A 27,891-nucleotide genomic window follows, 5' to 3' on the forward strand; every position below is an offset into this window, starting at 1 on the left:
ATTTATTTATTTATAAAAGCAAACGTGCCCGGAATATCGATAATTCCGGCGTTAAATGTAGTTTCTTCTTTTTAAGTATCCATATTTCTTCTCTCTCATTTGTCACAGTCGATTGGATTATCTCGGTACAATGATTTCCCCGTTGATTCCTCGAAAAGAGTGTAGCAATCGCAGCAGATAATCGAGCTGTTCCTCGCAACGTTACACCGATGAATAATCGATGAACGTCGAATTATCATAATTTACCGAGTACAAGGCTGTATTATCTCGGTTGGGTTTGATTCGCCTCGATCGAATCTATTTTCTTCAGATTTCTTTTCTAACCGATCGCGAACACAGAAGACACGACGAGGAAGAAAAAGGCGTAGAAATATACTTACCTTCCTCAGTTTCTTGATGGAAAAAATTGATCGAGTCTGTTGCTTTTGTGTTGGACGACAATGGAGGGACGCGAGATCCGTGGAAAAACAGGATATCCTGATGAGATAACATCGAAGATCGCGGCATACGTTATCGAATTTTCTTCATGGAAATAGTTGGCGTCCAGTTTTCGACAAGAATAGCCAGCACGAAATTCTTTCCTGCATCCTCGAAACTGTTCGGGATTGATTTGTTCTCGGGCTACGTCTTCGGATCGAACGAAACTTCGTCGCAGGACTTAAATTCACTGACTGTTTCCGTCTCCTATCGTCGATCGAATCAGAGGGAAAAATGCGAGGGGACGGGAAACGTGAAACACGGTTCGTTCTTTCTTGGGGAAGGTCAATGAGGTGGGAGGGTGAATTTATCGATGGAATTGGGGCGAATCATTAATCAGAGTTTGCGATTTATCGTGGCTGGAGATTAGAGAGTTGTCGGCGTTGCTACTATCGCTGAACTTTGAAGTTTCAGCTTGTACGAAATGAATGTGTGACTGCTGTGTTTGCTGGATGATTTGTTCTTAGAAATTGTGGTAGGAAACGTGCCTCATTTAACTTTGCTTAATTTATTTATTTTCGATCCCGAAGAAATCGCATTTTATCTTTGATCAATTTGAAAATCAAAGTGCAATTTTAACACTTTAATTTCGTTCGAGAGTAAGATCCTCCTAAGAGCATAGCCTGAAACAAGCGAGGCACGTTGCAAAACCTGATAACAACCATTAATCAAATTGATCGACGTTGCTTTAGAGCCGCCGTCTCAACATCGTAAACCGATATAATAAATTTTATTTCAATCTGGATGGTTCTAACAAAGCGACCGAGCAAAGACAAAGGCTCTCAAGCAGGTATAAAGGTAAAAGGAGCCACGTTGAGATAATTAGACGAGACACCCGCGACAACCAAAAAGCCTCATTGTGATTCCAAATGCTGAGACGGGTCTCTCCTCGATCGTATTATCCGTTTTCATTGAAATTACAATCTTTAGGGTATCCGTCAGCCCAACTTTACTTAACAATAGAATGTTGAATTCATTAAAAATCTGATCTCTCATGAAAGAATCTCTTGTGCAATTCGAACGAGGCATGAGAATGTCTTCTCTCGATCTTCAATGGGAAAATTTTATTTGAATGAAAATAGGATCTTTTTTTAACGTTTCTGGAATCGAACACAGTTGGGATAGTTTTACGAGCGAACAAAGGGATCGCTGATTAACGAAGGAAACCGATACAAAGTGGTCGAATAATTTTTCCATCAGACGAAGAAAAGGGAATGGAAGGATCGGGAAGGGTGTAATTTATTTCATTAGGAACAGAATGGCGATAATCACGACGAACGTACGAGAAGAAAAACCGTGGCAACCGGCCACCTGATACGATCCTCCCTTTCACCGACCTCATGAATTATAGAGGCAACCCCTCAAGTGTCGTTAACCGCTTCAAAATTCACCCACGAGCTATCGATTTTACCCAGATAGGCCCTGTTACCTCTTTCATCCCCTTTCGACGACGTTAAACGCTGGAAAATTGAACGATTAGCTGTTAGGCAAAGATCGATGGATCTTTTCGTCGCTCGTTTCTCCGTACTCTTCGGCTTCACAAATTGTCAATGATAAATGGATTCAAGAGAAACTTACAGATTGTAAATTATTTGAATGATTTATTAAGAAGACAACCCATTTCTATAGGAGTTCTAAATTTCTTTAATATTTCGCTAGCTAAATTTGTTTAATTTTCAATTTCGAAAATGATGAAATGTAGGAGGATGCTTAATTATTCGTTATAACAATGTCGACAGAGTAGTTAGAACTACTCTTAATCCCCTTCACGGTTCATTATTTCGCTTCTGTTTCGCGTAACCGTGCAGCAAGCAAAATGAAGAGACATGTATCTTGCTGTAGCTGCTGAGTCTCGAAACGAAGGGACGAAAGCACCCTTTGAAGGACAGGGATGAAGCTTATCCCTACGATGTTATCTCGGAAAGTCTTGGAGACACAGTACGCCTTTCAATAGAGTTGAAACGTTGATACTCTCCACCACTGTTACGTACACTTTGATTTTATCGTTCGGTTCAATTTGCTTCATCTATAGAATTTATCTTGGAAAGAATTAATACCTAAATTAATCATTTGACTATTCGAATAGAAAAATGTGATGAAAATTGAATAAAAATTCGAAGGATTATTTTGAAACTACGAATCAAATTTTCCTTTATTGAAATAATATTTTCGACGGACTTTGTCATACTAGTCACTGCGATTTTCACCATCCAGAAGATAATCAAATTGTATAGTTCGGTAAGCAAGATTTCCCTTTGCGATAACAATGATCCTGCCGCGAACGAAAGCGTTGATAGGCGTTATCCTGGCTTCAAGTGGAAACGGCCACATTCCGCCAGTCGTATCAGTCAGAGTTCTTCCGTGAACGACGGATTATCGAGGCTCGAACCGTTTACACCGTCGCTCCATTATCGTCCGGTCGATTCGATTTCGTCGTCGGAGCGGACAATGGTCCGCTTTGCAGGATGGCCACGCGATTGACTGACCGACAGGAATCGATGAACCCGCGAAACGACCTGGGGATCGTTCGAGAGAACAAAGTCTACGGGAAAACGTGTGTCGATGCCGATCTTGGGGCTGGAACTGCTCGATTCTTCCTTCCACGGTAATTTCCAAGAACGTATTCTCCTCGAGGGTGAGTTTTATGATGTTCGGGGAAAATGGGTCGTTTGCGCGTTTCTCGAGATTGATGATGTTTGGTCGTCTACATTGGGAATAAAGAAGAGGGTACAAATAATTGATGTTCGAATGCTGATCGATGCTTTGCAATCAGATATTACAACGAGGGAATAAACAGAGCAGGGGATGAAAGAAACAATTGCCGGTGTAACATCGCTCTTAATTAACTGTTAATTAAAGTCACTTGTGTATCACAGTTTGGTTGTTATGGAATTTTCTTCAGTGCTTACTGATTTAGGTTTCATTGTGGATGAAATTGAAATTAGCAAAATTACTATTATAGATTAATTTATAGACAGCAGCTGGGTGAAATGGTACGAGTGAAATGTACAGGATGCGAAAACATTGGATTTTCCGGCAGGACGTCGCGGGTGCAATCACGGCAATTTAAAATTCTGTATGATAATGGCCGTCGCCGGACGGGGATCAGAGGGATTCTCATTTTCCAGACGGCCGGTGGAGCATTGCACGCGCGGATCGCACGCGCTTTCACTAATTTCCAAGCGCAATTACAGCACGATCAAACGACACGCTCGTCCTGCCCGAAAAAAATCCCATTTACGCCTCGTTCGTGCCGCGACAGGTGAATATTTGAAACGCTGCTGAAACCTCTGTGGACATTCATCTCGTATACATCCACGTTCCGTGCCAATTAAATAAAATAACTGCAACTGTTTGAAAATTAATAATTCATCACGCTCGTTGTCATTTTGAAAAATTTCGTATTCTCGGTTGCGATACATTTTTAAAATATGGTTATTCTGTAAAACCTTTTCACGTAGAATTACCCTCTTGTGCCTTATTTCCACCCCGCGTTTTACGACGTTCTATACGTGACACCGATAGCAAATTATATTTTTCGTGGGGTCCTGATCGGTTTACGATGATTAAGAATCGTCACCTGACAGATTCCTCCTCTCGCGTCGACGAGGGGGTATAAGGACAAAAATAGAACGGTAAAGGTAAATTCGGGCGATAAATTTACTCTCCGGGGGAATATTTGGTGGAATGATCGATGAACGAACGGATACCAACACGAACGGGGTGAGAAATTTAACGTTTCGTTGTTCGAGACAGGCTGGAGTGCGTTCGTTACGCTTCTCGAATTCGATATTCGATTTCGCTCGATCTCGTAGAGATGCGATATTGAAGTATCGCTCGGGTTGCAAGCATTGCAACCATCCCTCCTCTCCCTCTCATCTGGAAAATTTCGAATACGTCCATTTAATTTAATTAAAATGTTTCGGTAATCTCGATGCGATTTCCTGTCCGGCTTTTAATCGACGTTACGCACGAGGACAATGCTTTATTGCTCTGACAGAATGATATTATAATGGAACCATTTAGTGGATTTCGATTCGTAGAAAATGTTGGGAATTTTCGAATTTCTTTGTTATTCAAATCTTTTTAAATTTTCCATTATTCAAATATTAAATTTTCAAAAAACTTTATCCATCATTTTATCTCTATATCAAAATAATTTCTACACACATTTAACTGAAAGCTCAGCCTGTTTAAAACACAGCTGCCTCTATCGATCCGTCGCGTCATTTTCCATCGCACGTAACTACGTTACGGCCACTGTAAAACTCGCGAATCGCTCATCAAATATTTCGATCGCCATCTAATCGTATCCCCATCACGTAAACGTAATAAAAAGTAATTTTTTCCTTTCTTACCGGCTGTCGTGTTTCTTTTAGAGCGAATGCTAATCACGGTATTATTCATTCGCCGTAAATGTAACGTGCCCCTATCGTTTCTCGAGATAATTAAAGCCTTGTTTCTGATCGATAATAATTATTAAAACTTCGATGGAACGAGAATTTTCATAGAATTTTCAATGCGAACAAATCTAGCTGAGATTTTTATGATGTGACCAAGAGTAAGGAACGAAAGGGAACCTATTGACGACGGGCTAGCATTTAATTTAGGAAAAGCTACAGGCTCGTCAGATACTCGTTTTCCGTCGAGTTTCTCTGCACGGTTTCATATTCATGATTCTATGGGGAGCATATATTTATGTGACGGGACGTGGACGGCCGTGCTGTTGCCGCACCTGCATTTACACCGCTAATATATCGTAATGAGAGTCGGACTGTTTGGCAGACGGTAAATCAGTGTGTAATTCATCATGGTACATAGTAGCTCGTTTTCCACTGAATTAATAACCATATCTGTAACGTTAATCGATGTATGACTTATCATCGTGAAAGTCTTAACCATTACATTATTTAATTTAAAGTACACCTTTTCTGTGAAAACAAAAGTTTAGAAGCAATTCTCCTTTGGTATGTTTGATAATTATCAAAAAATTAATGAAATAATCTCTAAAAGGAATAAAGAGGAACGCATGCTGGCGAGATGGTAATGTAAACATACATTTGCCGCGCGAAACGCTGAAGAGAAACGTCGCGAGACCTAATCCCCTAATCACTTTAAGACCCATTAATATCATGGCAAATTCCGTGCATAGAGAAACAGACATCCAAGGGGATCAGCGTTAATGTAAACCGTGGACGAACGCGATTATATTTTCATCCGTTGGATGATGAATAGAAATTACCTTGTTACCTGTCAAAGGTGGAACAGCATCGTTGCTCGGCAAATCGTCGTCCATCGTTTCTCTGTGCGCGGCCACGTGTACGTAGCAGAATTTTTTTAATCGAACCCCACCGTGGTCCGAACGCTGTGGACCGGTGAAAAATTCACAGCTTAATCCGGATACAGGATTTTATATCCATTTGAGAGACGGCCATACGCCGTTGACAGGTTCGAGTTAGCCCAGATTCGCTTGCCGACGAGTTTTCAACCGGTGTCATTTCCCGCCGCCACTTTCCACCGTTTCAGTGATTTCCGGCACGGTGAACCGGATGGAAAACGCGGCCCGCAGACAGCTCTTCGTTGATCCCCCGTGTTTTCTTTCTGTTTTCCAATCGCAGAGAACGCTATTCGCTTCTGAAAAACTGAAAACCGTACAGTTATCGCGCGTCCAATAGCCGATTTTCGAACGTAGCGAGTTTTAAAATTCTCCATAAAGTTCATTTTTCCCGCTTAACGCTCGTTCCGCTAAATTGACCATTTGGTTCGAAATATAAAAAAGAAAAAGAAATGAATTTTTCGGAGGAAGAATAATGTAACAGCATATTTTCAAATTTATGAGACGGGATATTTTAGCCAATTAAATCTCGTCCGCCGTCAAACGCAACGGTTCCAGCGTCTTGCATCTCCTGAAAAGAAGATTCTGACGGGTCATCAGAGAAAATCAAGAAGGAAAAACGATTTTGCAACGAAAATTGTTGAAGGAAGGTGTTCTGGTGTGGCGGTTGAGCGAACGGAGAGACGGGAGACACGGTTCGTGTCAGGACGATCTAATAACCGAGGAAAAAAGGCATCAGATTAAATGCGACGTGACGCGACGCTTTACGTTCATCCGGCTACGAGAAAATTCACCGTCCCTTGGCTATGGGACATAATAACGTGGAAGCGTGTCGTATGCGTGCTAAGCGAAACGCAAATATTTACTCTAAACCCGAGGTCCCATCCGAATATCATCAACAGCGATGCACCAGGATCGCAAAATATTGCGCTTCGTTATTTAACATCTTCTGGAAACGACCTACCTCTTTCAGCTTGTGAAAACAGACCGAATACCCTCGAAATAATTTGAATCACTACATCGATGAGATTCATTATCTCGGAGATAATGATTTTTATACTACAATTAGATTTTACCTTATACCAATTTAATTGCAATTTATCGTTCAGTTGTATAAATGTTATATTTAGTTGAAATGTTTGACTGTTTACACGCGATCGTGCAAACTTTCGAAACGCGAACGGAAATCGATACAGCAGTAGCTCAAAAGTGTAGCGGCGTTTTTCGAGAGATTAATATCGCAATATCTTCTGCTGTCAAATATTTGGGGAAAAAATCCTGAAGGATTTCGGAATAATCTGAAAGTAAACAGACGAAGCAAACAAGATCAGTTTTTTTAAGAGAAAAGATTGAAATATTGCAAAAATAGTGATGATTTCTGTACTGTTCAGCTTTGATGAAATAACCTTTCTTTTAAGCTACTTCTTTTCTTTATTTTAGCAACATATTGCAAATGGCACCTGTGAATTGGTACGATTTGTTATTTTTTTACCTAGTATCATTGAAACTGAAAAGTTACAATTAATTTTCATTCTAGGAGTACATTTTCCAGCCTATCCATTATACTTCTTTGTCCATGCGTTCAATAGTGTTCCACGATTCGAAAATGGATATCAGACTTATCGAAAATCTGAAAATCCAGGGTGCAATGATGCGCGAAGGGGTTGAATTTTAGGCGCTTCGATATGAAAAGGGGTGAAAATGGGGTGAACGCGTCCAGGTTCACCACTATGCCAGGTCCATCGAAAAGAACTTTCATTTTTCCCCGGAATCGATAATTGTTTGCTGCCAGCTAGCGATGGCTTCGATATACTTGGAATTCTTTTGGACAACTTTGATAGTAAATCGTGTGATAGAAAAAGTCGTGTTGAGATTTATCAAAGATCGAAAGTTCTCCGACACAAGTTTCGTTTAGTGAAATTGAAAAACCTTCGAAAAACATGGTCCTCCTTGAAACTCTGGAAATCTTTGAAAGTCGTATTGTCGATAAATTTTTTTTAACTAAAAGTTTCTTGTAATCTACAGAATTAAGTTTTCGATCCTGTCGAGGGAGAATTTTTCTCAAAGATTTACCTCTCTTGTTAGTAATTTTGTAACAAATCAAGAATATGAGAAGTTGTTCGAAAACTCGTGATGAAAAGTGATCGAGTTTCCATCGCTAGTCAGTTCGCAACGCTGGCATCGATTCGTGCGATGAAGACAGTTAATTGATACAGTACAATGCGTTCATATTTCGGCCAGTCGGCGATTTCAATGGCGGAATTTCCGGCCGGAAGCCGCGTGGCCATTGAGCGCTCTAATACGAAGTTTTTAACGCGACAGGGCTTTAAGACTGGCTCGTTCGAATAGAGAACGATTTCACACCGAATGCCCGCTCGCAAACTACCCACGTGCGTACATCACACCCTTCTCTCCTCTATTTTTCCCTCGTTTTTTTTTTTTGCACGCTTCTCTCCCTTTTTTTTGCTTCTAAATAAAAATCGTCGATCCGGCATGGTTTTCCGTGCCAACTGCAATTTCACGTTCGTCCACAGTTTTCGCTGCTTGAGCGTAAATGTCCGTGATAAACGCGAGTTTGGTTTTTCGAATAGAAAAACAGAGGAAAAAAATTTCACAACGGAAAATAGAGAATATTTATTTATTTGCCGACATAAAGGAACCTGATCCATTGAATTATGTTTCTATAATTTTGAAGCGAATTTGCAGGATAATTAAGGAAACGGAAAATTGTTTAAATTTGTATTCATCAATCTATTTGATCAAGAGAAACAGTTTTCATGTTCGCTCGGTATTTTTTCATTATCCTTCAGATTGATTTTCATTTCTTTCCTCTTGCAGGATCTTATTAATCCCAATGGTGCTTCCGATTGCTTCCTCCTTCTTTTCTCTTTTCGTCCCCGATTGTTCTACTTCCTTCATACATAATGATCGAAAGAACGTTCGATTCAATTCGATGAAATTGGAAACTTCTGACTCGCGCGATTTTGCATTAATCGCGCGATCGCTTCGAGCATCCTACCCGTTCGGTTATGAAAGTTCATTTTTCTTTTCGCGCAACGCCTCGAAACGTCGAGCTTTTTTTTGCCGGCTTGAATTTATCGAGACCAGGTATCGATTCGTGTTTATAGTCCAGCATCTGAGCGAACCGTGTATTTATTCGTATCCGAGGTAACTCTCGCATCCTCCTCTTCAACACCGCGAACTAATGGAAACAATAATAAACATCGACTTTTAATATCCTCGGATAACATTCAATACCGATGAAAGTTTCAAATTCGGTGCTGGTAATTGAGAAAGAGAGGGTACGATATATCACGATTGGAAGGGAAAATTGAGATTTCCGTTTGCTTAATTAATCATTTTTCGCTTCAGTAATTAAGAGAACTGCTCGATTTGCTGAAGTGTTTGATATGAAACTTTTTAATAATAATTCAAGAGGTGAGGAATGGAAAAGTTTGAACAAACAATTTCTCTTTCTCTTGAAAGAACCTAATCGAATAGAAGGTTCGATGGTACGTTTCGGAACTCTCTTTTGTCTCGAGGAAACGAAATAATGGATTTCCAGGGTGTTGAACGAGCCAGCGGACCGGCAGCCATGGAATTAGATGGTACCTCGAAAATGGAAGAGGTAGTTGATGAATGTTGCCCCGGTGAAACACGGTTAACGCGGTTCGATGAATTATGAACAATTCCACCGGACACGTCGATCGCTGGATTTAATTATTGACGTACCGAGGAAAGTATTAATTGAACTGCGGCAGAATTTTATATTTTAATGACTTGCTCCGTATCATGGAGCTCGCTGAATAAATTGTAATCGTGGAATTTCGTGAATCCACAAGGGAACGTTATTTTTCTTTTTTTCATAAAACCTGTAATTAGATAATTATAGTTCGTAACGCGTGTAGGAATTATCAGAAAATGATGAAAAAAACGGAAAAGAAGATGAAGATGTTTGCAGAGAAATAACAGTAAAAGCAAATAGAGCAAAATGAGATCAGAGCGAGGGTAGTAAAAAAGGCAGAGCTTAATAAAATTCCAATTTAGAGGGATTACCGACGAAGAGCAAGCAAAGAGTCAGTGTCAGAGTAAGAATCTGGTATGAACGAAGACGGAACGAGAGAAGAGGGAAGTTATAGGTTTGAATAGAGAGAAATTACCTCGAAGAATCGAAATTGTCGATCGCCACTTTGTATTCCAGCATTCCCGAAAAAGATAAAGAGATATCTTAAATTAGTTTTCAAGCTAACAATAGTAGAAGCGAAAAAAAAGCCTTGGATGGAAGCAAAAATGTACATAACGGCTCGTATCAGAATGTAACGATATCACAATACAAATGAAAAGGAAACAACGTGGTGGTTGAAAATTCGTATTGGCATTTATATGGTGGTCCGCGAGTGACGCGGAAGAAACGAATGTCCGTTCGGCCCTCGTACAATATGCACCCCTTTAAATAGCAATTTTACGATATCGTTTCGCGGCGTTTACCCCATAACGTATTACGAGCTGTACGCGAGTTGCACGGCTTGTAGCTACACAAATTACCCATTCGTACTCGCTTCCCTCTTTGTAGCTATATTCTTCTGCATACAGCGTCGAGGAGCGTTACTTTTCAAATTATACGAATCGCGTGTGTCTTTTGCAAAATCCGCCGTCGACTGTTTATTTCTGAACGCTTCGATGGAAAGTACTTTGTTGCAAAAACGAACGAAAATAAGGTTTGTAATTTAATGGTGACTGCAAACTTCCATTCAGTGGATTTGTTAATTACACGATGAGAAAGGTACATTCCATTTTCGATATTTTATCATTTTTTCAATGATTTAATATACAGAACTCGGTAAAGCTGATACGACCGAAGGATACATTAAAACTCAAATGAAATAACGTATTCGTTTATGCCGATTTTACATGTTCCTCATGAATGATAGCAAATGAACGATGGTACAAATGGCTTTAATGAATCAGTGCTTTCATTCTACGAATGTTTGCGCGACTCGTTCGCGTTGATATTGTCTTTTTAAAACTGTGTCATGATTCGAAACGCGATTTGATTACAAGGGACAAAGAGAAAATTCTTCCGTACCGTTTTAAAGAGTTAACCGAACGCTTGAAGTGAGACCGAAAGGAAAAGGAAAGAGTGAAGGATGGTAGAAGTGTCGGAAGGGGTTGCAGAAGGAGCGAACGACTGTGTCGTTGGATGTTAATGGCCGACGACGACGCTTCGGTACGTTTCGGCAAGTAAAACGAACGGACTGAGGGCAGATGAAGCGTCAAAGGGTGGCTGGCTAGGTGAGAAGGGTACTCGTTCGCGGAACGTGCTACACGAACGTAATTCCAGGGACGACAAAGGAACGGGGGGAAGTCGTATCACGTAGGGAAGCCGGGGCCGCGTTTTAAGGCCACCACCTGAGATTCACTTCGCCCTGGGATCCGCACGAAATTTACTCCACCGCTGCGTGGGAATAAGAATTTATCGCCCGGACGAACAAACCTCCGCCATTCTACCAAAGGAACTGCTCGACTTTTTATTTCCTTTTGACCGTCAGACAGAAAAAAGAGAGCAGAGAGTGAATGGACCAGCGGCTGGAAGATCGCTTTAATTTGATTTTCTTCCTTCGAAGCTCCTCCGTTTTGACTGAAACGAAAGTCGAGCCATTGGGAAAGAGTTAAAGAGGAAGAAGGAAAAAATCTTACACGAGTAAATTTACTCGAATGAATAATCCCAGGTACAAACATCACTGTCCTCCTCTTCCTCCTCCACCGTTTCTTGCTTCAATTATCGTTCAAGCAAGCCGAACAATTCTCTTTAGAATCCGTCGGTCATTATCAGAACGAAAAAGCGACGATTAAAACGGCCGAGACTCTTTCTTCGCCGGATTCAGGAGGCAGGACGTTAAATTAATTAATCAGCGAATTATACTATTAACGGGTTTATCTAATCGGTCCACCGCACCCTCGTACCAACCGCAGAACTCATTTCCATCTGTTCGAAACGCCGCCGCGCCGCAACCGTTGGATAATCCCTGCGGAGGAACGCGGACGGATCGCGGACAATTCATGCTGCGATGATTTCCGGAATGAGGATTCTCTCGTTTCCATTCCTGGTCGCTGGAAAATTACTGTTTAAATCAAATCTCAAGAATCTTTTTCTCTTTTTCTCTGTCCGCCGACCAACCGCGTTAAGGCGAATTTGCCAGCCTTTGTCTTCGTTTCAGTTCTGTGATTGTACACGGTGAGAAACAGGATACTTAAATGTCTTTCACTGGACTTGAAAATTTATTCGTGAAGAAAGTCATACAGTTGTCACCTTTATTTTAACCGGTATATTACATTTATTTCAGAATGTAATCGTCCGTTAAGAAAGATTTACCGGTACGAATCAGTGTAAACCAGCAATTCACGAAATAAACCATCTCGAATCTCTTGCTGAACTTCGCCACTCGAAAACTCAGTTTGGGAATTGGACACTCCGGGTGTGTAGGGGCTCTCGATTCAATGGCCTGCATCCTTCATAGACGTACTTTCCGTTGCTTGTCACGTTTCTGCTCTCGCTTTTCTTTCCTCCCCTTTCCTTTAGCAGCAACACGATTCACGCGTGCAATTCGATTTCCTTCGACGGTCTATAACGCGTCCCAATGAAACGAGATTCCCCTGAATTCCTCCCTCTTCCTCAGCAAACAATTATCGAGCAACCGTTCCTACGGATAGACAAGCATGTTCGCCACTCCAGATTTCACATTTCCTTCTCCATGGCTGCTTACACATTCACCTGTACTACTTGCTAATTTATCTGTCCGCTCGCCCTGATTCAATTTGTAGAAAAATTTTAATAGAGAGAAAGGGTGTAAATTATATGATAAACAAGGAATGTCATTTAGTATAATTGTGGACGTTTTAAAAGCAAGTATTATATTAATCTGGCAGAGCAGCTGAAAGCACGCAGTGTTGACACGAATTTTGTGTGCACGTGAATAAATGTCACCGCATGTTAACTCGCGACGACGTACACGTATAAATGAAAATTCTTCTAATATTTAAGATGAAGCTTCTTCGTGATGTTTCGTGAAAAAAGAAAATCAAAATTTTCTCTGGCCATCTAGTACACTGACGTAGCGGTGCATTCAATATTCTTTCACGTGGGGAGGCGGTGAAAAAAGAACAGCGCGTTTCAGAGCGCCGGGAAACATGATAGTCTATCTGCACGATATGCATATTACATTCTTTCGCATAAGTTATGGAGGTTAACGTGCACACGGATTTCCACGGGCCACGTACAGGAATACAAAATGCAACAAGTAAGCTTATGCTGAGACGCGACCAAGCCGGCACGACGAAGAATCTTCAGTCGCGTTGCTTCCCTTGGAACGCTCACGGGGATACATTTTTAATCACGCAGGCGATTCGAGGGGATATACGAAAGGGGAATTAAGAATTCGATTGTGAGATACTCTCAAAGGAATCAACAGGTACCGTGTCAAGAATAATATTCAACAGTTTGTTGTCACCGGGCAGATGCATTTTTAATATCAAGTGTTATTGCAACAAATCGGTAATAAGGGGTTAGTAACCTCTACTTGACACTCCTGTGCAGATATTAAATAGAATATACCCGAGGTTCTATTGAAAACAGTGATAATTATATCTTGAATCTCTTTAATTAGAAAGAAGATAGTTAAACCTAAATAGAATTTTACCAAAGAAGTTACGTACTCTTCAACTTCTTCCACCCCTCTTCATTATCATTTTAATTAATATTTCAGTAGTAATTTTGAGAGATCATTTTTGAAAGCCATCAATCTCCTTCCTCCCAGCCTGAAATGAACCTTCTGCACATTCAACCACCCTCTTGAACTTGGAGTAACAGTGTCATCAATCAAATTCAATTAAGCTCGATTAATTTCTAACACCAGTGAAATTGGATCGAAAAAATCAACTCAACTGGCGATGCAACAAGCTTATCCGTCGCTTTTGAAAGGAAACCTCGTCGATCCGGAATTTTTTCACACGGTTGCCTCTCGTATCTTCCTTTATCGCGACTGATTAAACACGAACGTTTCTTATCGGTCGAAACGAATTCTGTTTCAGCTTTGACGAGGTCGGATCAAAGCGTTTCCCCGTTTTTCATCTTGAATCTCGTTTTCGCGTCCAGATTCGAGGGGTATCGATTCGCAGCAGGCAGATCTCAGGTTTTTCCTCGCGCCTCGACCAGCTGGAGCGAGCAACCGAGCGTGATAACGCGCGCTTCCGTGCCGCTGGCGCGAATGCACCCGCGCAACTCCCCCGGGATTTGCCTAGGTCGCGAACGAATATATTCGTCCTTTTGTTCGAGCCTTGCGTCTGCCTCTCGATCCGAATATTTGCAGCTCGACTTGTCTGATAACGGTGGCCATCGATTTCGCATTTGCCGCCCGCCGAAACGATCCCCCGCCACCTTCCATCCCTCTCTAACCACCCCCCCCAACGTCAGCCTGGCTTCGTTCAGCAATTTTGAACACTTCTGTCGTTTAATCGCTTCCGGCGCGGCGGGTATCGCACCGCTTTCTATCGTTCCTCCTTGCCGAACTTATATTCCAAGTTTAATTATTCACGGACGAACGACGCGACGCGAGGCGACGCTCAACTCTCTAGAGGAATTGTACCTCCTAACGATTCCAGTTTTATTAAAGACGCGATATTTATTCAGAGAAATTTTTATTTCCAAGGAAATAAATAATTTTTCCAACTTTGAATTCTTTTATCGACTCTTGTTCGAAGGGATCTCAATTGAATCTGGAACAACCCTTTTTCTTCCAACCTTGAAACGTTCACCAACAACCTCGAACTAGATGTAGATCAGGAGTAATGGTAGTTTCGTAGGTATTGTTCCAGAATCGTCGAGGTCACGACGAGGGGTCGATCCTAACGACACCCTTAAAAGTTGAACCATCGCAAAACTCGACCTGAAAAAGCAACCGTTCACGCTGGATATCTCCGCTATCTTCGAGCTTTCTCGTGGCAGTTTATTCGAGTACGCGAAGCGAAACGAATGCTTACATGGCCTGTTCCCGTGACGGCGGGCAATAGCCGAGAAAAAGGGAAAAACGATATTGTGTCACGACCTCTTTCAAACGTAGCCCCTTAGGTTAGCGTAGCTAAGATAGGATTTAAAAGTTCAGCCTTCTTGATCCGATCAACTGCCCTACCATTGCTAAACAACGCTGCTCGACCAGCCCACGATTCTCTTTCTTCCCTTGTATTATTGCCTTCGCTCACGCTCTCGAGGAGAATGAAAAAACTGGCCACGTGCTACGGCAATGTTCTTACACCGGTGCTTACAATCATTTACCTCGGCTTACGGCTAGGTCGCACGCTATAAATTCACCGCGACGAAAGCTGGCTCCTTCGGCGAACGACTTAATTGAATGAACGCTCCGCTGCCAATTGAAATCGTTCTCTTCTTTTTCAGTGAATAAATTAAGCGTTCAGTCAGAATTTTTACTAAATTTTAATTTTCTGGTACGCTTTATTTCATATTTCTTAAGAATAAAATATTGTTATAGTAAAGTTTTAGCTTTCTTATAAGGGTAAAATTAATTTACGAGTAGAAGGGTTAATCAGGGTAGAACGTTACACGAAGGAAGTAGATAAGTACTCTGTCCGTGATCACGCTACCGGAAACAGCTACGTAACGATATTATTTCGCGCGGACCTGAAAGAAAGCGTTCCTCGCTTTTATCGTCGATTCGACCGGTGTTTAAAGATTTCACCCCCATCGAGCGCGGTATGTTACATCGATTGGCGGCGAACCGTTGTAATGGAAAAACTTACCCCGGAATTAAATGTACGAGTCTTGGAAATCCTTGAGGAGAAGGGAAGAGGAAGTTTCGAAACTTGCGATTAAATAACAGCATCGACGACTTTGGAACTACCCTTAACCGTGGTGCAAAAGTGAAAAACAGGGAATTTATTGATCGAATGATCGTTTATTTCTAATCATACAAAATGTAGGTGACGGAGTTTAGATTACAGAAATGTCAGAATGATTTTGAACTTAATAATCGAAGTTGGTGAAAGTAGCGAGAAAATGACGAGGTAAAAATGGTCCTGGAAGTTCGTCAAAGCCAGACCTGTTTACCGACGACGTAAAAGCGTAATTACTTCCACAAAACGTAAGAAAGTTTCCCAAGCGGCTACGATTATCTTCGTCCGCGTCATACACGCTTTCCTCTCCATCCTCCTTTCTCTTCTCATCTCCAGACGTCGTTCACGAGGAATAAACGACAGGCGAACTTCGATAATTGCCGCTGGGAGAAAAACAATTCGCGCTAATTATCGCGACGTCGGGTGCGCAACATCTAATTATCGGGAAGGGGTGTCCACCCTCTGTCTACTCCTTTCTACGGTTTTTTCTTCGGCAAGGTTGCTTATTGAATCTCCTCGTATTTCATCGAAACAAAGTTTCTTTTCTCGGGAAATCTTTCTCAAAATAATACTGTCACAAATGTGACAGTAAATTCTTTTCATAAATGTTCGATTCGAAATAGTGGGTTGGTTTTAATCAAGGTACAGATAGTATCGAGCTCGCAGGTGTCGATGTATTGTTTGTTTGATGCTATATCGGGGGTAAGTGCAGGAGCAAGAAGGAAACTTGGAAAGAAAATTCATTATTCAGTGTTCTAAAGTAGACGACTCGATTATTGATAGGAAGGGTAATGGAGTTTTCAAGTTTGTCATTAAGTGTACGGAGTAGTTTGAGTGGAATGGTAATAAACCCAGTGTTGGGCGTGAAATCTCAATGATCGAAAAGGTTGAAAATCCTCGACAATATTAGGATTTTCAATTTAATGATCTCTGGGGAACGGAAGATGGATAGGTTGGTAGAGTTTGAAAAGTCGTGATTGAAGGTTAAGTTTCAACGACTCGAGGTTAAAAGCTGAAACCAGGTCACAAGGTGAGATTTAATATAATTAAAATATCAGAAAGTTCGGAACAGAGATGCTTATTAGAAAATTCAACAGTGAAACTTTCGCAGGGGGCAGTTGAATTTTTGATTTTACTTTCAGAACCTAAGAAATAAACCTGGCGCAATTATCAAACATTCAGGGAAATTAGGCGAATATAGTAAAGCTTAATGACGGGGAAAATATAGTGGGAACTCGTTTGCTAAAGTGCCAACAGCAGCATTTTCTATGCAAACATAGAATGGTCGTGTAGCGTTATTAATCGTGGCAGGGTACGAATCGAGCAAGAAGGAAAGCGATTTGAAATACGAGGGCAGTGGGAAAAAGCAGAGAAAGGTAGAAAGGAAAGGCAGAAATGACCAGGCGGGACAAAACACGTCGAGAAAGAATTGTATAACGCGGGTGGAAAAGTGAGCTCGAGGAAAATAAGGGTGAAAAATAAGAAAAATCTTGACAAGTGGAACCGTCGAAAAGAAAAAGTAGGATACATGGAGAGATCAGATCACCATACGGATAATTACTAAAATTTATTATTTTCATCTTTTCGCTCTTAATTCGGACTTTGTGCTTTAATTTTACAATTCTGACTTTCAGGTTTGTGCTCTACGCTCTGTTAACTCTTATTCCGTACTTTAACTCGTAAGATTCAGATCTTAGGCTCGGTACACTATGCTCTAATAACTCTTCACTTTCTACTTTAATTTTACAACTTTGAATTTATACTTTGTGCTCTACGCTTTGTTAACTTTTTACTTACTCACTTTTATTCTATAACTTAACTCAACGTTCTAACTTTATGCTCTAGTAACTTGGAACTTTCTTAACTATTTATCACGAATTCATCGTGAAACGTTCCATAGAAAAAAACATATACTTTCCATAGAAAAATAAGTGTACAGGAGTTGAAAAAGAGAAATTCGCTGGAATTCGAGCAAATCGATGAAAAGGTATGTTTGCACAGCGAACACACAGGAAGTAAGCAGAGAAACGATGGCTTAGATTTCGACGGGTGGTATACTCTTTTGGCGAATGTTTCGCCTTTTGCTACGCGAAATCACTGGCGCGCATGAATAAGGGATCAGAGAAAGCATTAATCCAGGTGCAATTAATCCTAGCTGCTGGCTGCGGGATCAAGGACAACTGAACTTCCAACTGAACATGTATTGCATCGTTGCTGCACGACGCTACTTTTCCAGCTCAACGAGGCTTAACGTTTTCGCGATCATTGTCCTCTAGCTTCGTTTGATCTTGAATTTCCTCTTAGAGATCAAACGATTTACATCGCGACCGGAACAAAAGTTCCAACGAACTAGTTTCACGGATTAAGCATAACAATGTATAAACGTTAAACAGAGGGAATTAGTGTAATGTAACGCGTGAAGCAGATGAACAGAGATTACGTCGAATTACATTGAATAGGTAGAAATTAAAGCTGTATTTAAAAATAATTTACGTTTGAAAATCAGAGGCAAACTGAGTACATACGTCGATGTGAAATATGTGAATAATTTCATGGTAACTCCTGTCAATCGCCACGAAGGGATGATTGAATTGAAACGTGCCGTGGATCGGGAAAGTGGGTCAGGATGACAGGCAGTCAGGAAAACGGCAACCACAGGCCAACATAGTCGTATTGTTTCCTACTTATTCGTTGCCTTCACGGAAATACGGGAACATCGTTGAATCAGAATCCTAAAGCAGTGGAAAGTTCTCTCGGTTCCAACGGTACCGGTGGTATGTTATTGGCTTTCTGCCCAATTACAAACAATTCTACGATCTGCACGTGGCAGCACGCGTACGCCAAAAGGACCATCGTTTTCAAAAGTCCCACAAAATCGTTGTTCGAACCAATACACGTGTTTTGCTCGAAAAAAAATCGTGCTCCCTTTTGTTTCTATTTAATATAAATCGTAAAACAAAGGCGTAAAATTAAAATCAAGTTTAGGTTCGTTATGCAATTTGTAAACGAAATAAAATCACTTAAAATTGTGCTCGTTCGATCGATCTGATTGTCTGGTACTGCATTTAGAATGGCACATTATTCCGTGAGAAACGGTTACTTACTACTATGTATAGATGCTGGATAAATTCATCCAACTTCTCCCATTAATATTTATTGCCGTCCTCGACTCGTGTCTCGATTCGCAAACTATCGTTTCCCTATCGTTCTCAATGGATTCTTTTCCCTCGATGGTTTCCTTCAGTCTCGTCTTGCAAACAAAAATATGCATCGACGACTGGTAACACCGCAAATAACCGCGTTCTTTTCTTTACTTTCCACTGTAGCTTTTGCGGTATCGAATGGGTACCCTTTTAAACTCGTTCTTCGATGAAAGGTTTCGATGCTTTTTCCCATTGTACCCTCGGCTCCTTTGAAATCGATAAAGCCACCCTATATCGCCAAACGAACAAGGCGTTTGCCAAATTCTAAAATGAAAAATTAATTGAACAGCAACGGTCGGTGACAATATTCTAGGTAAAAGGGTGGTAACAGTTGTGTAGCAAATTGAAAAGTGAACACGAGGGAAAAAAAATATCGAGTCCTGGAAAGGTTGAAGCTTTTCCAGTAAAATATCGGAACATGAAAGTTGCATCGACCTGTTTCGATTTTTAAAGGAATTTTTCGAAAATTATGTCACGCTGAAATTTTCTGTTCTCGTTTCTTTAATTATCTGAAAATCGGTGAAGAACAAGAAGGAAAATCATCTACTCTACTCACGGGACTATTTAATATTCCTTCTAGACGAGCACGCAACATTTTCGAAACAATTCCCTTGCACTTTCCGTGTTGCAACGGAAGCCTAGCTATTTACTCCCACTAAATTATGGAGGATCCCATCACGTGTACACCAGGAACGAGCTAATCTTTATTATTTACGCCGCCGTTGATAAACAACCATTTTAATTGCATAAATATTCATCGCGGAAGCGTGTTCATCCTATATGTAATATGTAATTCATGAGACGTCAAAAATGCATAGAATCGAGTGTCCTCCACGGTCGCGACGAATTTTTTCGTGAAACGAGCATGTTATTCTACATTCTTCATTATATTTTCGTACGAAACGAGAGGATAGATAATTCGCAAGAGAGATTTAGGAGATCCTCGAATATTGCTTTCGTTCTGCGAAAATTGGAATTTTGATAAATTTCCGAGTTCTTATTTCGTCAATTTCATTCGTGAAATAAATGATAAATACCGGAAGTCGAATCGATTCGACAGATGATCGCGGAACTTCCGGCGAGTCTGAAACGTATCGTTTCTCAGTGTCGCTGCTGATACGGCGAACGTTTACGTAATATTTCTTCGGATATATTGTTAGTTCTGATACGAAGGTTATGTCATTTTTCACCGAACGAACGCGCCTTTTTCACTGCACGTTACGAATCCTCGTCGTTGCACGATTTCCTCTAACCGTATCAATCGCTTCTGATAATTCTCTTCCTCCGTTTCCTTTTTCTCCACCGTATCTTCTTCTGTTCACCTACCTTTCGTATAAAACTTCACCGGAGAAGATTAAGTACTTTTCCTAGTAACAACATACCAGAGAGATTTATAGTACGATAATTCATGAGAACGCGTTACGCGAGTTTCGCGAGCAGATATCGCAGCTGGAATTAGTGGCTCGTCAGTGGAAATTATTCTGCCAGATTAATTATATAGCCGGTCGGCTGTTACGCGTCGACAACACGATGCTTTTCTTCTGCTCGTTTGAATTCGTTCCTTAACAAAGAGAAAGAGAGAGAGAGAGATGTTTAGCAGAAATTCCAATGCCACCGCCACCGCGAAGCCGATTAACGCGATGATTCATAAGCTCCAGGTAATTACCCGGTTCACGGTGATCTGTCATGTTTAGGGAGGTAATGAGCTGGTCAACTACACGCGTTCCTGATGGCTCGAACGTTTGCTGAATATTAAGAGTAATTTCCCTTATTTCGCTTATAGACTGGAAATACAGCAGAAGGATTCAATTTATCGAGGCACAAAGGTTAATAGACACTTGAAAGACGTGGTTCTTGCACGAATGAATCGTGCAGCTGATGAAAACCGATGATAAATCATTGTAACAGACAAACGATTGTAGAAGAGAATCTAGCCGTTTTCTGATTCCAATTATCACCGTTTCTTGCAATCGGTTACCTACTCTCGTTTGTTAACCGTCAGCATTTCTGGCAAAAGAAAGCGGGAGAGATTAATTTTATTTATTCTGGTAGGAAAGGTAGCCTCTATTAATCCCGTTGACATTTGAAATAATAGTAAAATGTAAATGCCGGGAATACCGGAAATGAAGCGAACCCTTTTCGCTCTCGGTACGCTTTTTCCGCCAACTCCGGCCTTTTTGCATGCATGAGTTACGACGTAAGTTTCACGCCGCGAGCACCGTTGCGAAATGGACGAGCAAGAGGGAGAGTTCAACACTCGCTGACAAATGTTTATGAACTGACCTTCGCGTCTGAATTAAAATGAATTTTATGAATTTCTGAAATTCTCGATGCGACGAAGAATCTTTCAACTCTTCTGTCTACTTTCCTCGCCGATCAAAGAGCTCGATGAAATTTCTATCTACCGAGAATCGAACGTGAAGGGTGGATAAAAAAGGACATCGGCAAGCGATCGTACGAAAATTGAAAGAGGAATCTTTCTATTTCTCCTCTTTTTTCCGATTGTCTTTCAATTTGTGTCGACTCTCGATGGAAGCGTGTACCGATTCAAAATTCACGCGAATTCCTTCGAGAAACTGGACCCTGGAACGCATCTAGCTATATTTCCTTCCGTTTCGATTGGAGAATTTGTCGAGAAAGATGGTAAAAGAATCCAGCTTACCAAGTCGAGGCAAAATTTCGAATAAATTGCTGCAGCTTGTAATACTGAGCTGCAGTTTTTCCGATTACAGTCATAGTAATTAAAGGAATGGTAATAAAAGATTTTCCAGGAAAAACGGGACAGAAAATGGAGGAAAAGTGTGCTTTCAGAATGTTGGTAATTGGACACTCGAATCGCGATGCAAATGTGGTCGTAGTCAAAATTAAAGCAAATCCTTTTCCCCGTGTATTCGGAAACGAACGCAATCAAATGAATTCCTGAAATTTCGTTCGAAATAAACAGTCTGAAGCTTAGCGTAACGCGATTCCCTTTAAACGTTTCACCGGTGCGAAAGGTGTGTTTCCGTTAAAAATTCGTGACAACAAAGGTCCATCGAGTCAATTTTCATGCTTCTAATAGGCATCATTCAATTGATAAACATTGCATGAAATGCATACGAAATGCATCACGACTGATTATAACGAGGAGAGGTTGTACAAATAACACACATCTCATAAAGCAAATTTTCTCTTAATAAACAGAAGTAAGAGAAAAAATAATGGTAATGACAAGAATATGCCATTCGCCATTCAATGCATCGTCCTCGTTAACCTCATCTAGTCGTACATCTGAACTGTACCGTCATCGGAATTACGATTATAGCGTTTTCAACCTCGTTTTCATCGATGACTTTCCGATACACGATTCGGAACTCATTTCTCCAATTGATGACTCCCATTCGCGGAGAACAGAATGGTGAAATAAAGAAATAAATGCAACAGAATCGCGGGAATAGTAAAAGAAATCTTCTAATACGATGTGGCGTTCGAATATGTTAAATATACAACGAGAACACTTTGGAACGTGATCAGAAAGAGAATGGTTGCCTAAGGACAAAGACGATCGGTGTCAGCAGAAGCTTCGATTTCTCGCGTTCTCAGGTATTCAAATATTTCTGGCCTCCGCGTCGGCGGTTCGAGTGTTATTTCAAAGAATTTCTGTCGCGTGTGCAAAGAGGAAAATAGTGGAAGAGGCAGAGAAAAGAAGAAAATGACGAGAGCGTATATAGTTTCCCATAAAAAATGATAGAACGACGGTCAAAGGAGAATGGTAAAAAGAGAAGGATGGTGACTGCGAAGCTCGAACTGAAGTATAAACCCGTGAACCACGAAGGAAAAAGGAAATACGGGAACGAGGATGCTAACGGGTGAAAAACGAGAAGGATCTGAAACGAATACCTTTTATAATTAAGCACGTTTGTTTAGAACTCTTTAACCTCTACAGACTGTTAACCATCTTTGAGGCTGGTCAAATCCTGTTTCCTGTGTACCGATAATTTTGTTTCTACCTTTCCCGCTTACTCTGTCCTCTCTTTCCTTTTTTTTTCTTTTTCTTTTTTCATTCGTTTCTTTATCGATACGCGCGTTCCTCTCGCCGGTCCATGGATTCGCGCTTCTCTATTTTCCCTTCCGATAAGCTTCACCACGATGGAAAAAGAAGATAAGGAAAAAAGATAGAAGAATTCTCTACGAGGAAAGTTGCACGGTCGGTAGATAGAAACGGCGGAGCCAGGGAAACGGTGCTAAGCAAAGCGAATGGATTAAGCAAACTAATTTATAGGAAAAAGAGAAAATATAGAAAGAGGTGGAAAAACGAGAAACGAAGATGCCGGATGAGCGGTGCAAAAATACGATTACCGTTGTGAAGAGAATCAGGAAAAGGCCGGGGATAAAAAAGTATCCAAGAGGATCGGAAAGAAGAACAGGTGAATTTGTTTCTCTCTGTAATTAAACATCCTCGAAAACTGCGACAGCGGGTGCTCTATGCTTGGCATTAATATAAACGCGAAACCTTTGTCGTTTTCATTTATGGTTCTTCAATATCTCCTCGTCTCTTTGGAAATTTTTTCATTCGAGCGCGAGCACCGACACAAAGACGCGTCCTCTGTGCCGTGATAAAGGGAAAAGAAGAAGGGACGGTCAGGAAGGGGTGAGGGTGAAGGAAGGAGGTAAGAGTACCGTGCGTCGCCGACTCCTCGGACGAACTTTTGGTATCTGTAGGGAGGCATATTTCTACGTCCCTCTTTCACCAATGGGACGAAACAAAAGTTGCATGCCAACTGGTAGAATATAAATATAAAAAAGTGAAAGAAGAAAAGACACAAGAGTCTGAAGAAGCATGGAGGAATTTGCATTCAATTCTGTTGCTGTAATTGACCGATTCGATTCGCACTCTATTCGAGCGTCGCCGAGTGGAAAATGTCGCTTTATTTCGATTTAATAGGAATTCCGTCTACTCGCATTCTTGCAGGGCACAATTTTCGTCCCTCCATTGCTGAAACTTCTTCCGTCAACCTCCAATCGAGATAAATTTAGTCGAACGCGAAGACAATGGAAAGTAAGAAAGGAAGGGTAGAAAGGACGATAGAGAAGGTGGGCGGGAGATACTGATCAAAGAAACGACAAACGGAAACGAAAGAAGAAATTCATGCGATTAGGTTGTCATTATCAACCCCTCAGGAAGTGGGACCATTATTGAATGTTATAGTTTATTTATACAGGTTATAGAATATAAATCTAGCTCCCCCATAGTAGATCGTTTATCCTGAAGATTTTATCACATTAACTTTTAAAACAGCAAACAGCATTGCTGGGATAATTTTAACTGTATAACGAAACTAAACACACTTCAGTAAATAATTCTTATAAATTTATGCGAGAGATTTTCATCTTACCTTGAATAGTATGTCAGAAGTTTAATTCGTTGCCTCCATTAAACGCATCTTAATTTCATAAACAGTGAATTACCACCTGGAAGAAGTTCACGAATATCTTGTCTTCATAGTTTGTATCTGCCAACGTCTGCAGCCTGGAGCTATTCATTTCGCGGGAATATATCCCGGGTACCCGGGAGGTGAAAGTAGCTCGGCGTTGAGCTCGGGGCTCGAAAGCACAAACGACCGAACAGGTGATTGACGCAAAGAGAATCGGAGGTCAACGAAAATGAGCAAGATTAAAAACGGAAGTCGAAGAAGCTTGAGGGCCTTGTTTCCCTCGATTCTCTCTATAATCAACCGACGTCGCGCTTACTTACATTCAAATCGCGCCGCGGTGCAATGCTCGAAATTAACATAAATTTCCTTTCTCATTCACCGGTCGGCTTCTTTTTCCAGGCTTTCCACCGGAGTCTTGGGACGCCGATATCCCGCGAGTGGCGGACGAACGAGCGTGACAAAGACGAACCGATCTAGTTATACAGTTAGAGGAAGTGAGAAGGAACAACGGTGCGTTCAATACGCATGCGAGGTAGAGTATGTGCGCGGGCGCGTACTACCAAGGAGCCTCTTTTCGATCGACGTAGCACTACGACGTCGAGGACGACGTCGTCGTCGTACAGTGTTCTCAGAGATAGCAGATACCTGGACGAAACCTCCCTTGTAGGTCTTTTCCCCTTTAAATCATGTCCAGAAGAATACACATGCCCTTTTCGTAACGCGTTCAATGTTTTAACGATGATCGATATCAGGAATTTAATACTTGTATTAATTTAATTCTGTAAGGTCGCGAGTAGAATATTAAAATTGACAAATGCAATTACTCGTATTCTGGCTAATTGCAATGATTACACGAAGCAGGGATGCATTTTTAAATCAACAGAAATGTCGGGTTTTGTCCAGGAATTTTATCTCCTGTAGATTATTCGAAACACTGTACGTCGCTGACAATGAAATTTAAAATGAAATGAAAATGTTGAAAATTTCAATCACCAACACATTTCAAAAATTTCATAATCACTTTTCATTAGACAACTATAGTCCCTCTGACTATATACTTAGTGGTCGTTTCATAAGTCACTATAATTAGCCTTGGTAGTCGAATAATTAACAAAATTAAACATTCTAATAGCAAGTTCAAATTTTTCCTTTATGTCTTAGGATTCAGATCCATTGTACATCGGCAGCTGGCTCTCCTGCGGTGTTGGTAGCGGTAGTGTCACTACACTAGACGCAGGTGGTGGGGGGTCGCGCGTAGCGGTGGGGGATTTGCCGCATTGGTGGGGGTCGGGCGCGTGGAGGGGGTAGCGTGAGTAGTGGTGGCAACACGAGCTACAGTGGCGACGCCAACCTCGGTCGCGATAACAGCACGCAGCGGTGTGCTCCGTACGGGCCGGTGCTGATACGCGGTGCGAGAGAGCGAAATCTCGCCGAGAGTGGGTGGCGCGCATTACGTCGCTCTCGTGGAAAATCATACGCGACGCCGCGTCGGTAGCACCGGAAAACGCGCTGCCAAAAATCGTACGTAAAAAAAAGAATAAAAGTTTGACAATCGACAGTGACACGGGGCGCGAGAGAATAAACGAAAACGTGTCAAACAATCGCACCGCGAGTGATGTTACAAATACGCGACAGTGATGAACGCGTGTTCTTGATAATCGTCGATCATCGAGTTTCCACGGTGTTGTAACAGTGATTTTCAAAGTGTTCTATTATCGATACGCGTAGCTTTTTAATTGCTCTTCGAACGGTGTTTATTCGTCGCGTTCGCCGTGTTGTTGGTTCGTTTTCAAAAGAAAATGCGGGAAAAGTGCTCGAAGGACACGCTGGACGAGGATACGGAAAATTGATCTTGGCGTAAGAGGAAGTCGGTTATTTCGGAGGGATAAAAATAAGGATAGCTTGTGTAAGTGGATGATGATGATGATGATGCTTGATAATCGGTTGCTATGATCGAGCCGCGGAGAGTTCACGTGGAACGATCATGATTTACCTTCGGCTGCACGTCGGGAGGAGACTACGGTGCAACACGAATGCAAGACACTGGAACGTGTTCATCGTGCCACTCTTCCCACTCTGGATTATCGGCGCTTTCTGCGTGAAAGACAGTGAGTACACAATCAACATGTTTCTTCTATCTTCCTTTTTATTATTCGATATTAACACTTTAACGTTCAGCCAATTAACTGACAGTCTCACTGTGGAGTTTATTAATATTTTCAAAGTATCATATATAAATAACACCATACTCGAATATCAATATAAAGATCAACATAGAGAAGTAAAAACGTTAAGTTCCTATCGAGCTTTTGTTTACAAACGTTCATAGGAACGTGATATTGCGATACTTGCCTTTTGGAATTTTCATTTATCCATCACTATGATGGTCTAGAAGGGTGCACCTGCATCCATTACTTAATAAAACTATCGTTTATCTAGTAAACTTTTATCGAGCATACCTCGATCTTTCTATTATATTGAAATAACTTTTTAATGTAAAATCGATGGTTACTGTAATATCCATTACATTATCTGGAAAGTATGAGAGTAAACCGAGATCCGACGGAAAGGAAAGGATCGAGCTCGGTTACGCGGTTTTCTCGAACCCCGAGCAACCCTTGGAATGTTTCAGCGTTGCTGGATCAAAGGTGGCATGCCTTTTCGAGCAAGGTCGTGTACCGATTTCGTAGGCCATCCTTTCGAAGGATGTTCCCGTGAAAGAGTTTCAATTTTGTTTTCCTTCTTTTTTTTTCTTTTCGCTTCTCTTGCTTGGTATTCAGTCGGCCTCCGATAATCTCGCTATTTTCGCGTAAGACTTCATTTGCCTGGCTGAGGTGACTGGGCGACGTCGTTATCTGAAATTGCTCGACGAAAGAAAAGATCCCTCGAAGAACGGGTTTTCCATTCGGGGGATGTAGCCTGGCTAATGGGGTCGCGACGATTCGGAAATGTAAGCTTTAACTTTGACATTCGATTCTGCGAAACCGAATTTTTCCTTTGATACACTTTCGTTTGGATAATTGTTTTAAACACTCAAATATTATTGTAACGTGAATCCTATAATGTTACAATATCTGTACACTGTAACAAATGGTAAATTCTCATTAAAATTAAGGGTGGAATCGGAGCTATGGCTGTTTCAAAATTCGTATATCTTGTTACATTTTTAATTATTAATAAACTCAATTATATGTATCCTGTAAAATAATAATAACTTTTTGATAAACACGAGAAATTAAACGTCACCGGGAACACGTATCGGCAAACACTCTTTGTTTACAAGGGTTAATTTTCTTGTCAGATGTCGATAAAATAATTATCCATATCATGTAAAAATTCTTTCCGATACCTTTAACTTTAACGAGAGTCGACATGGTGCGAGTGTCCTATACTGTAATTGAAGGCATTGTTGGTATTTCGTTCATTATTCCTGACGACGTGCAATTAACAGGGGATGCTTGTTAAAATTCAATCGAAGCCTCGTCGAACGTTTCGAAAGGTCATTGGGAATGCAGTTACGACAAGAAACGACAGGGTTTGTCGCCTGAAAAGGGAGACA

General features: G+C 41.1%; 1 protein-coding gene and 1 long non-coding RNA gene across 2 annotated transcripts in view; both read left to right on the top strand.

Moving 5' to 3' along the window:
* Positions 1–25,564, top strand: part of LOC143305911 (uncharacterized) — a 42,090-nt gene extending 16,526 nt beyond the window's left edge. The window contains exons 3-4 of the long non-coding RNA XR_013063121.1: positions 24,732–24,842; positions 25,494–25,564. This is a non-coding gene — a long non-coding RNA (uncharacterized LOC143305911). The remainder of the gene's footprint in view (positions 1–24,731; positions 24,843–25,493) is intronic.
* An 81-nt stretch (positions 25,565–25,645) lies between these two features.
* Positions 25,646–27,891, top strand: part of LOC117602717 (neural cell adhesion molecule 2) — a 141,307-nt gene continuing 139,061 nt past the window's right edge. Inside the window, exon 1 of the mRNA XM_034321050.2 lies at positions 25,646–26,440. Within this exon, the coding sequence (XP_034176941.1) occupies positions 26,317–26,440 (124 nt within the window). The 5' untranslated portion in view covers positions 25,646–26,316. The remainder of the gene's footprint in view (positions 26,441–27,891) is intronic.

Source organism: Osmia lignaria, chromosome 12, assembly GCF_051020975.1.
Source record: "Osmia lignaria lignaria isolate PbOS001 chromosome 12, iyOsmLign1, whole genome shotgun sequence".
Taxonomy (NCBI): Eukaryota; Metazoa; Arthropoda; class Insecta; order Hymenoptera; family Megachilidae; genus Osmia; species Osmia lignaria.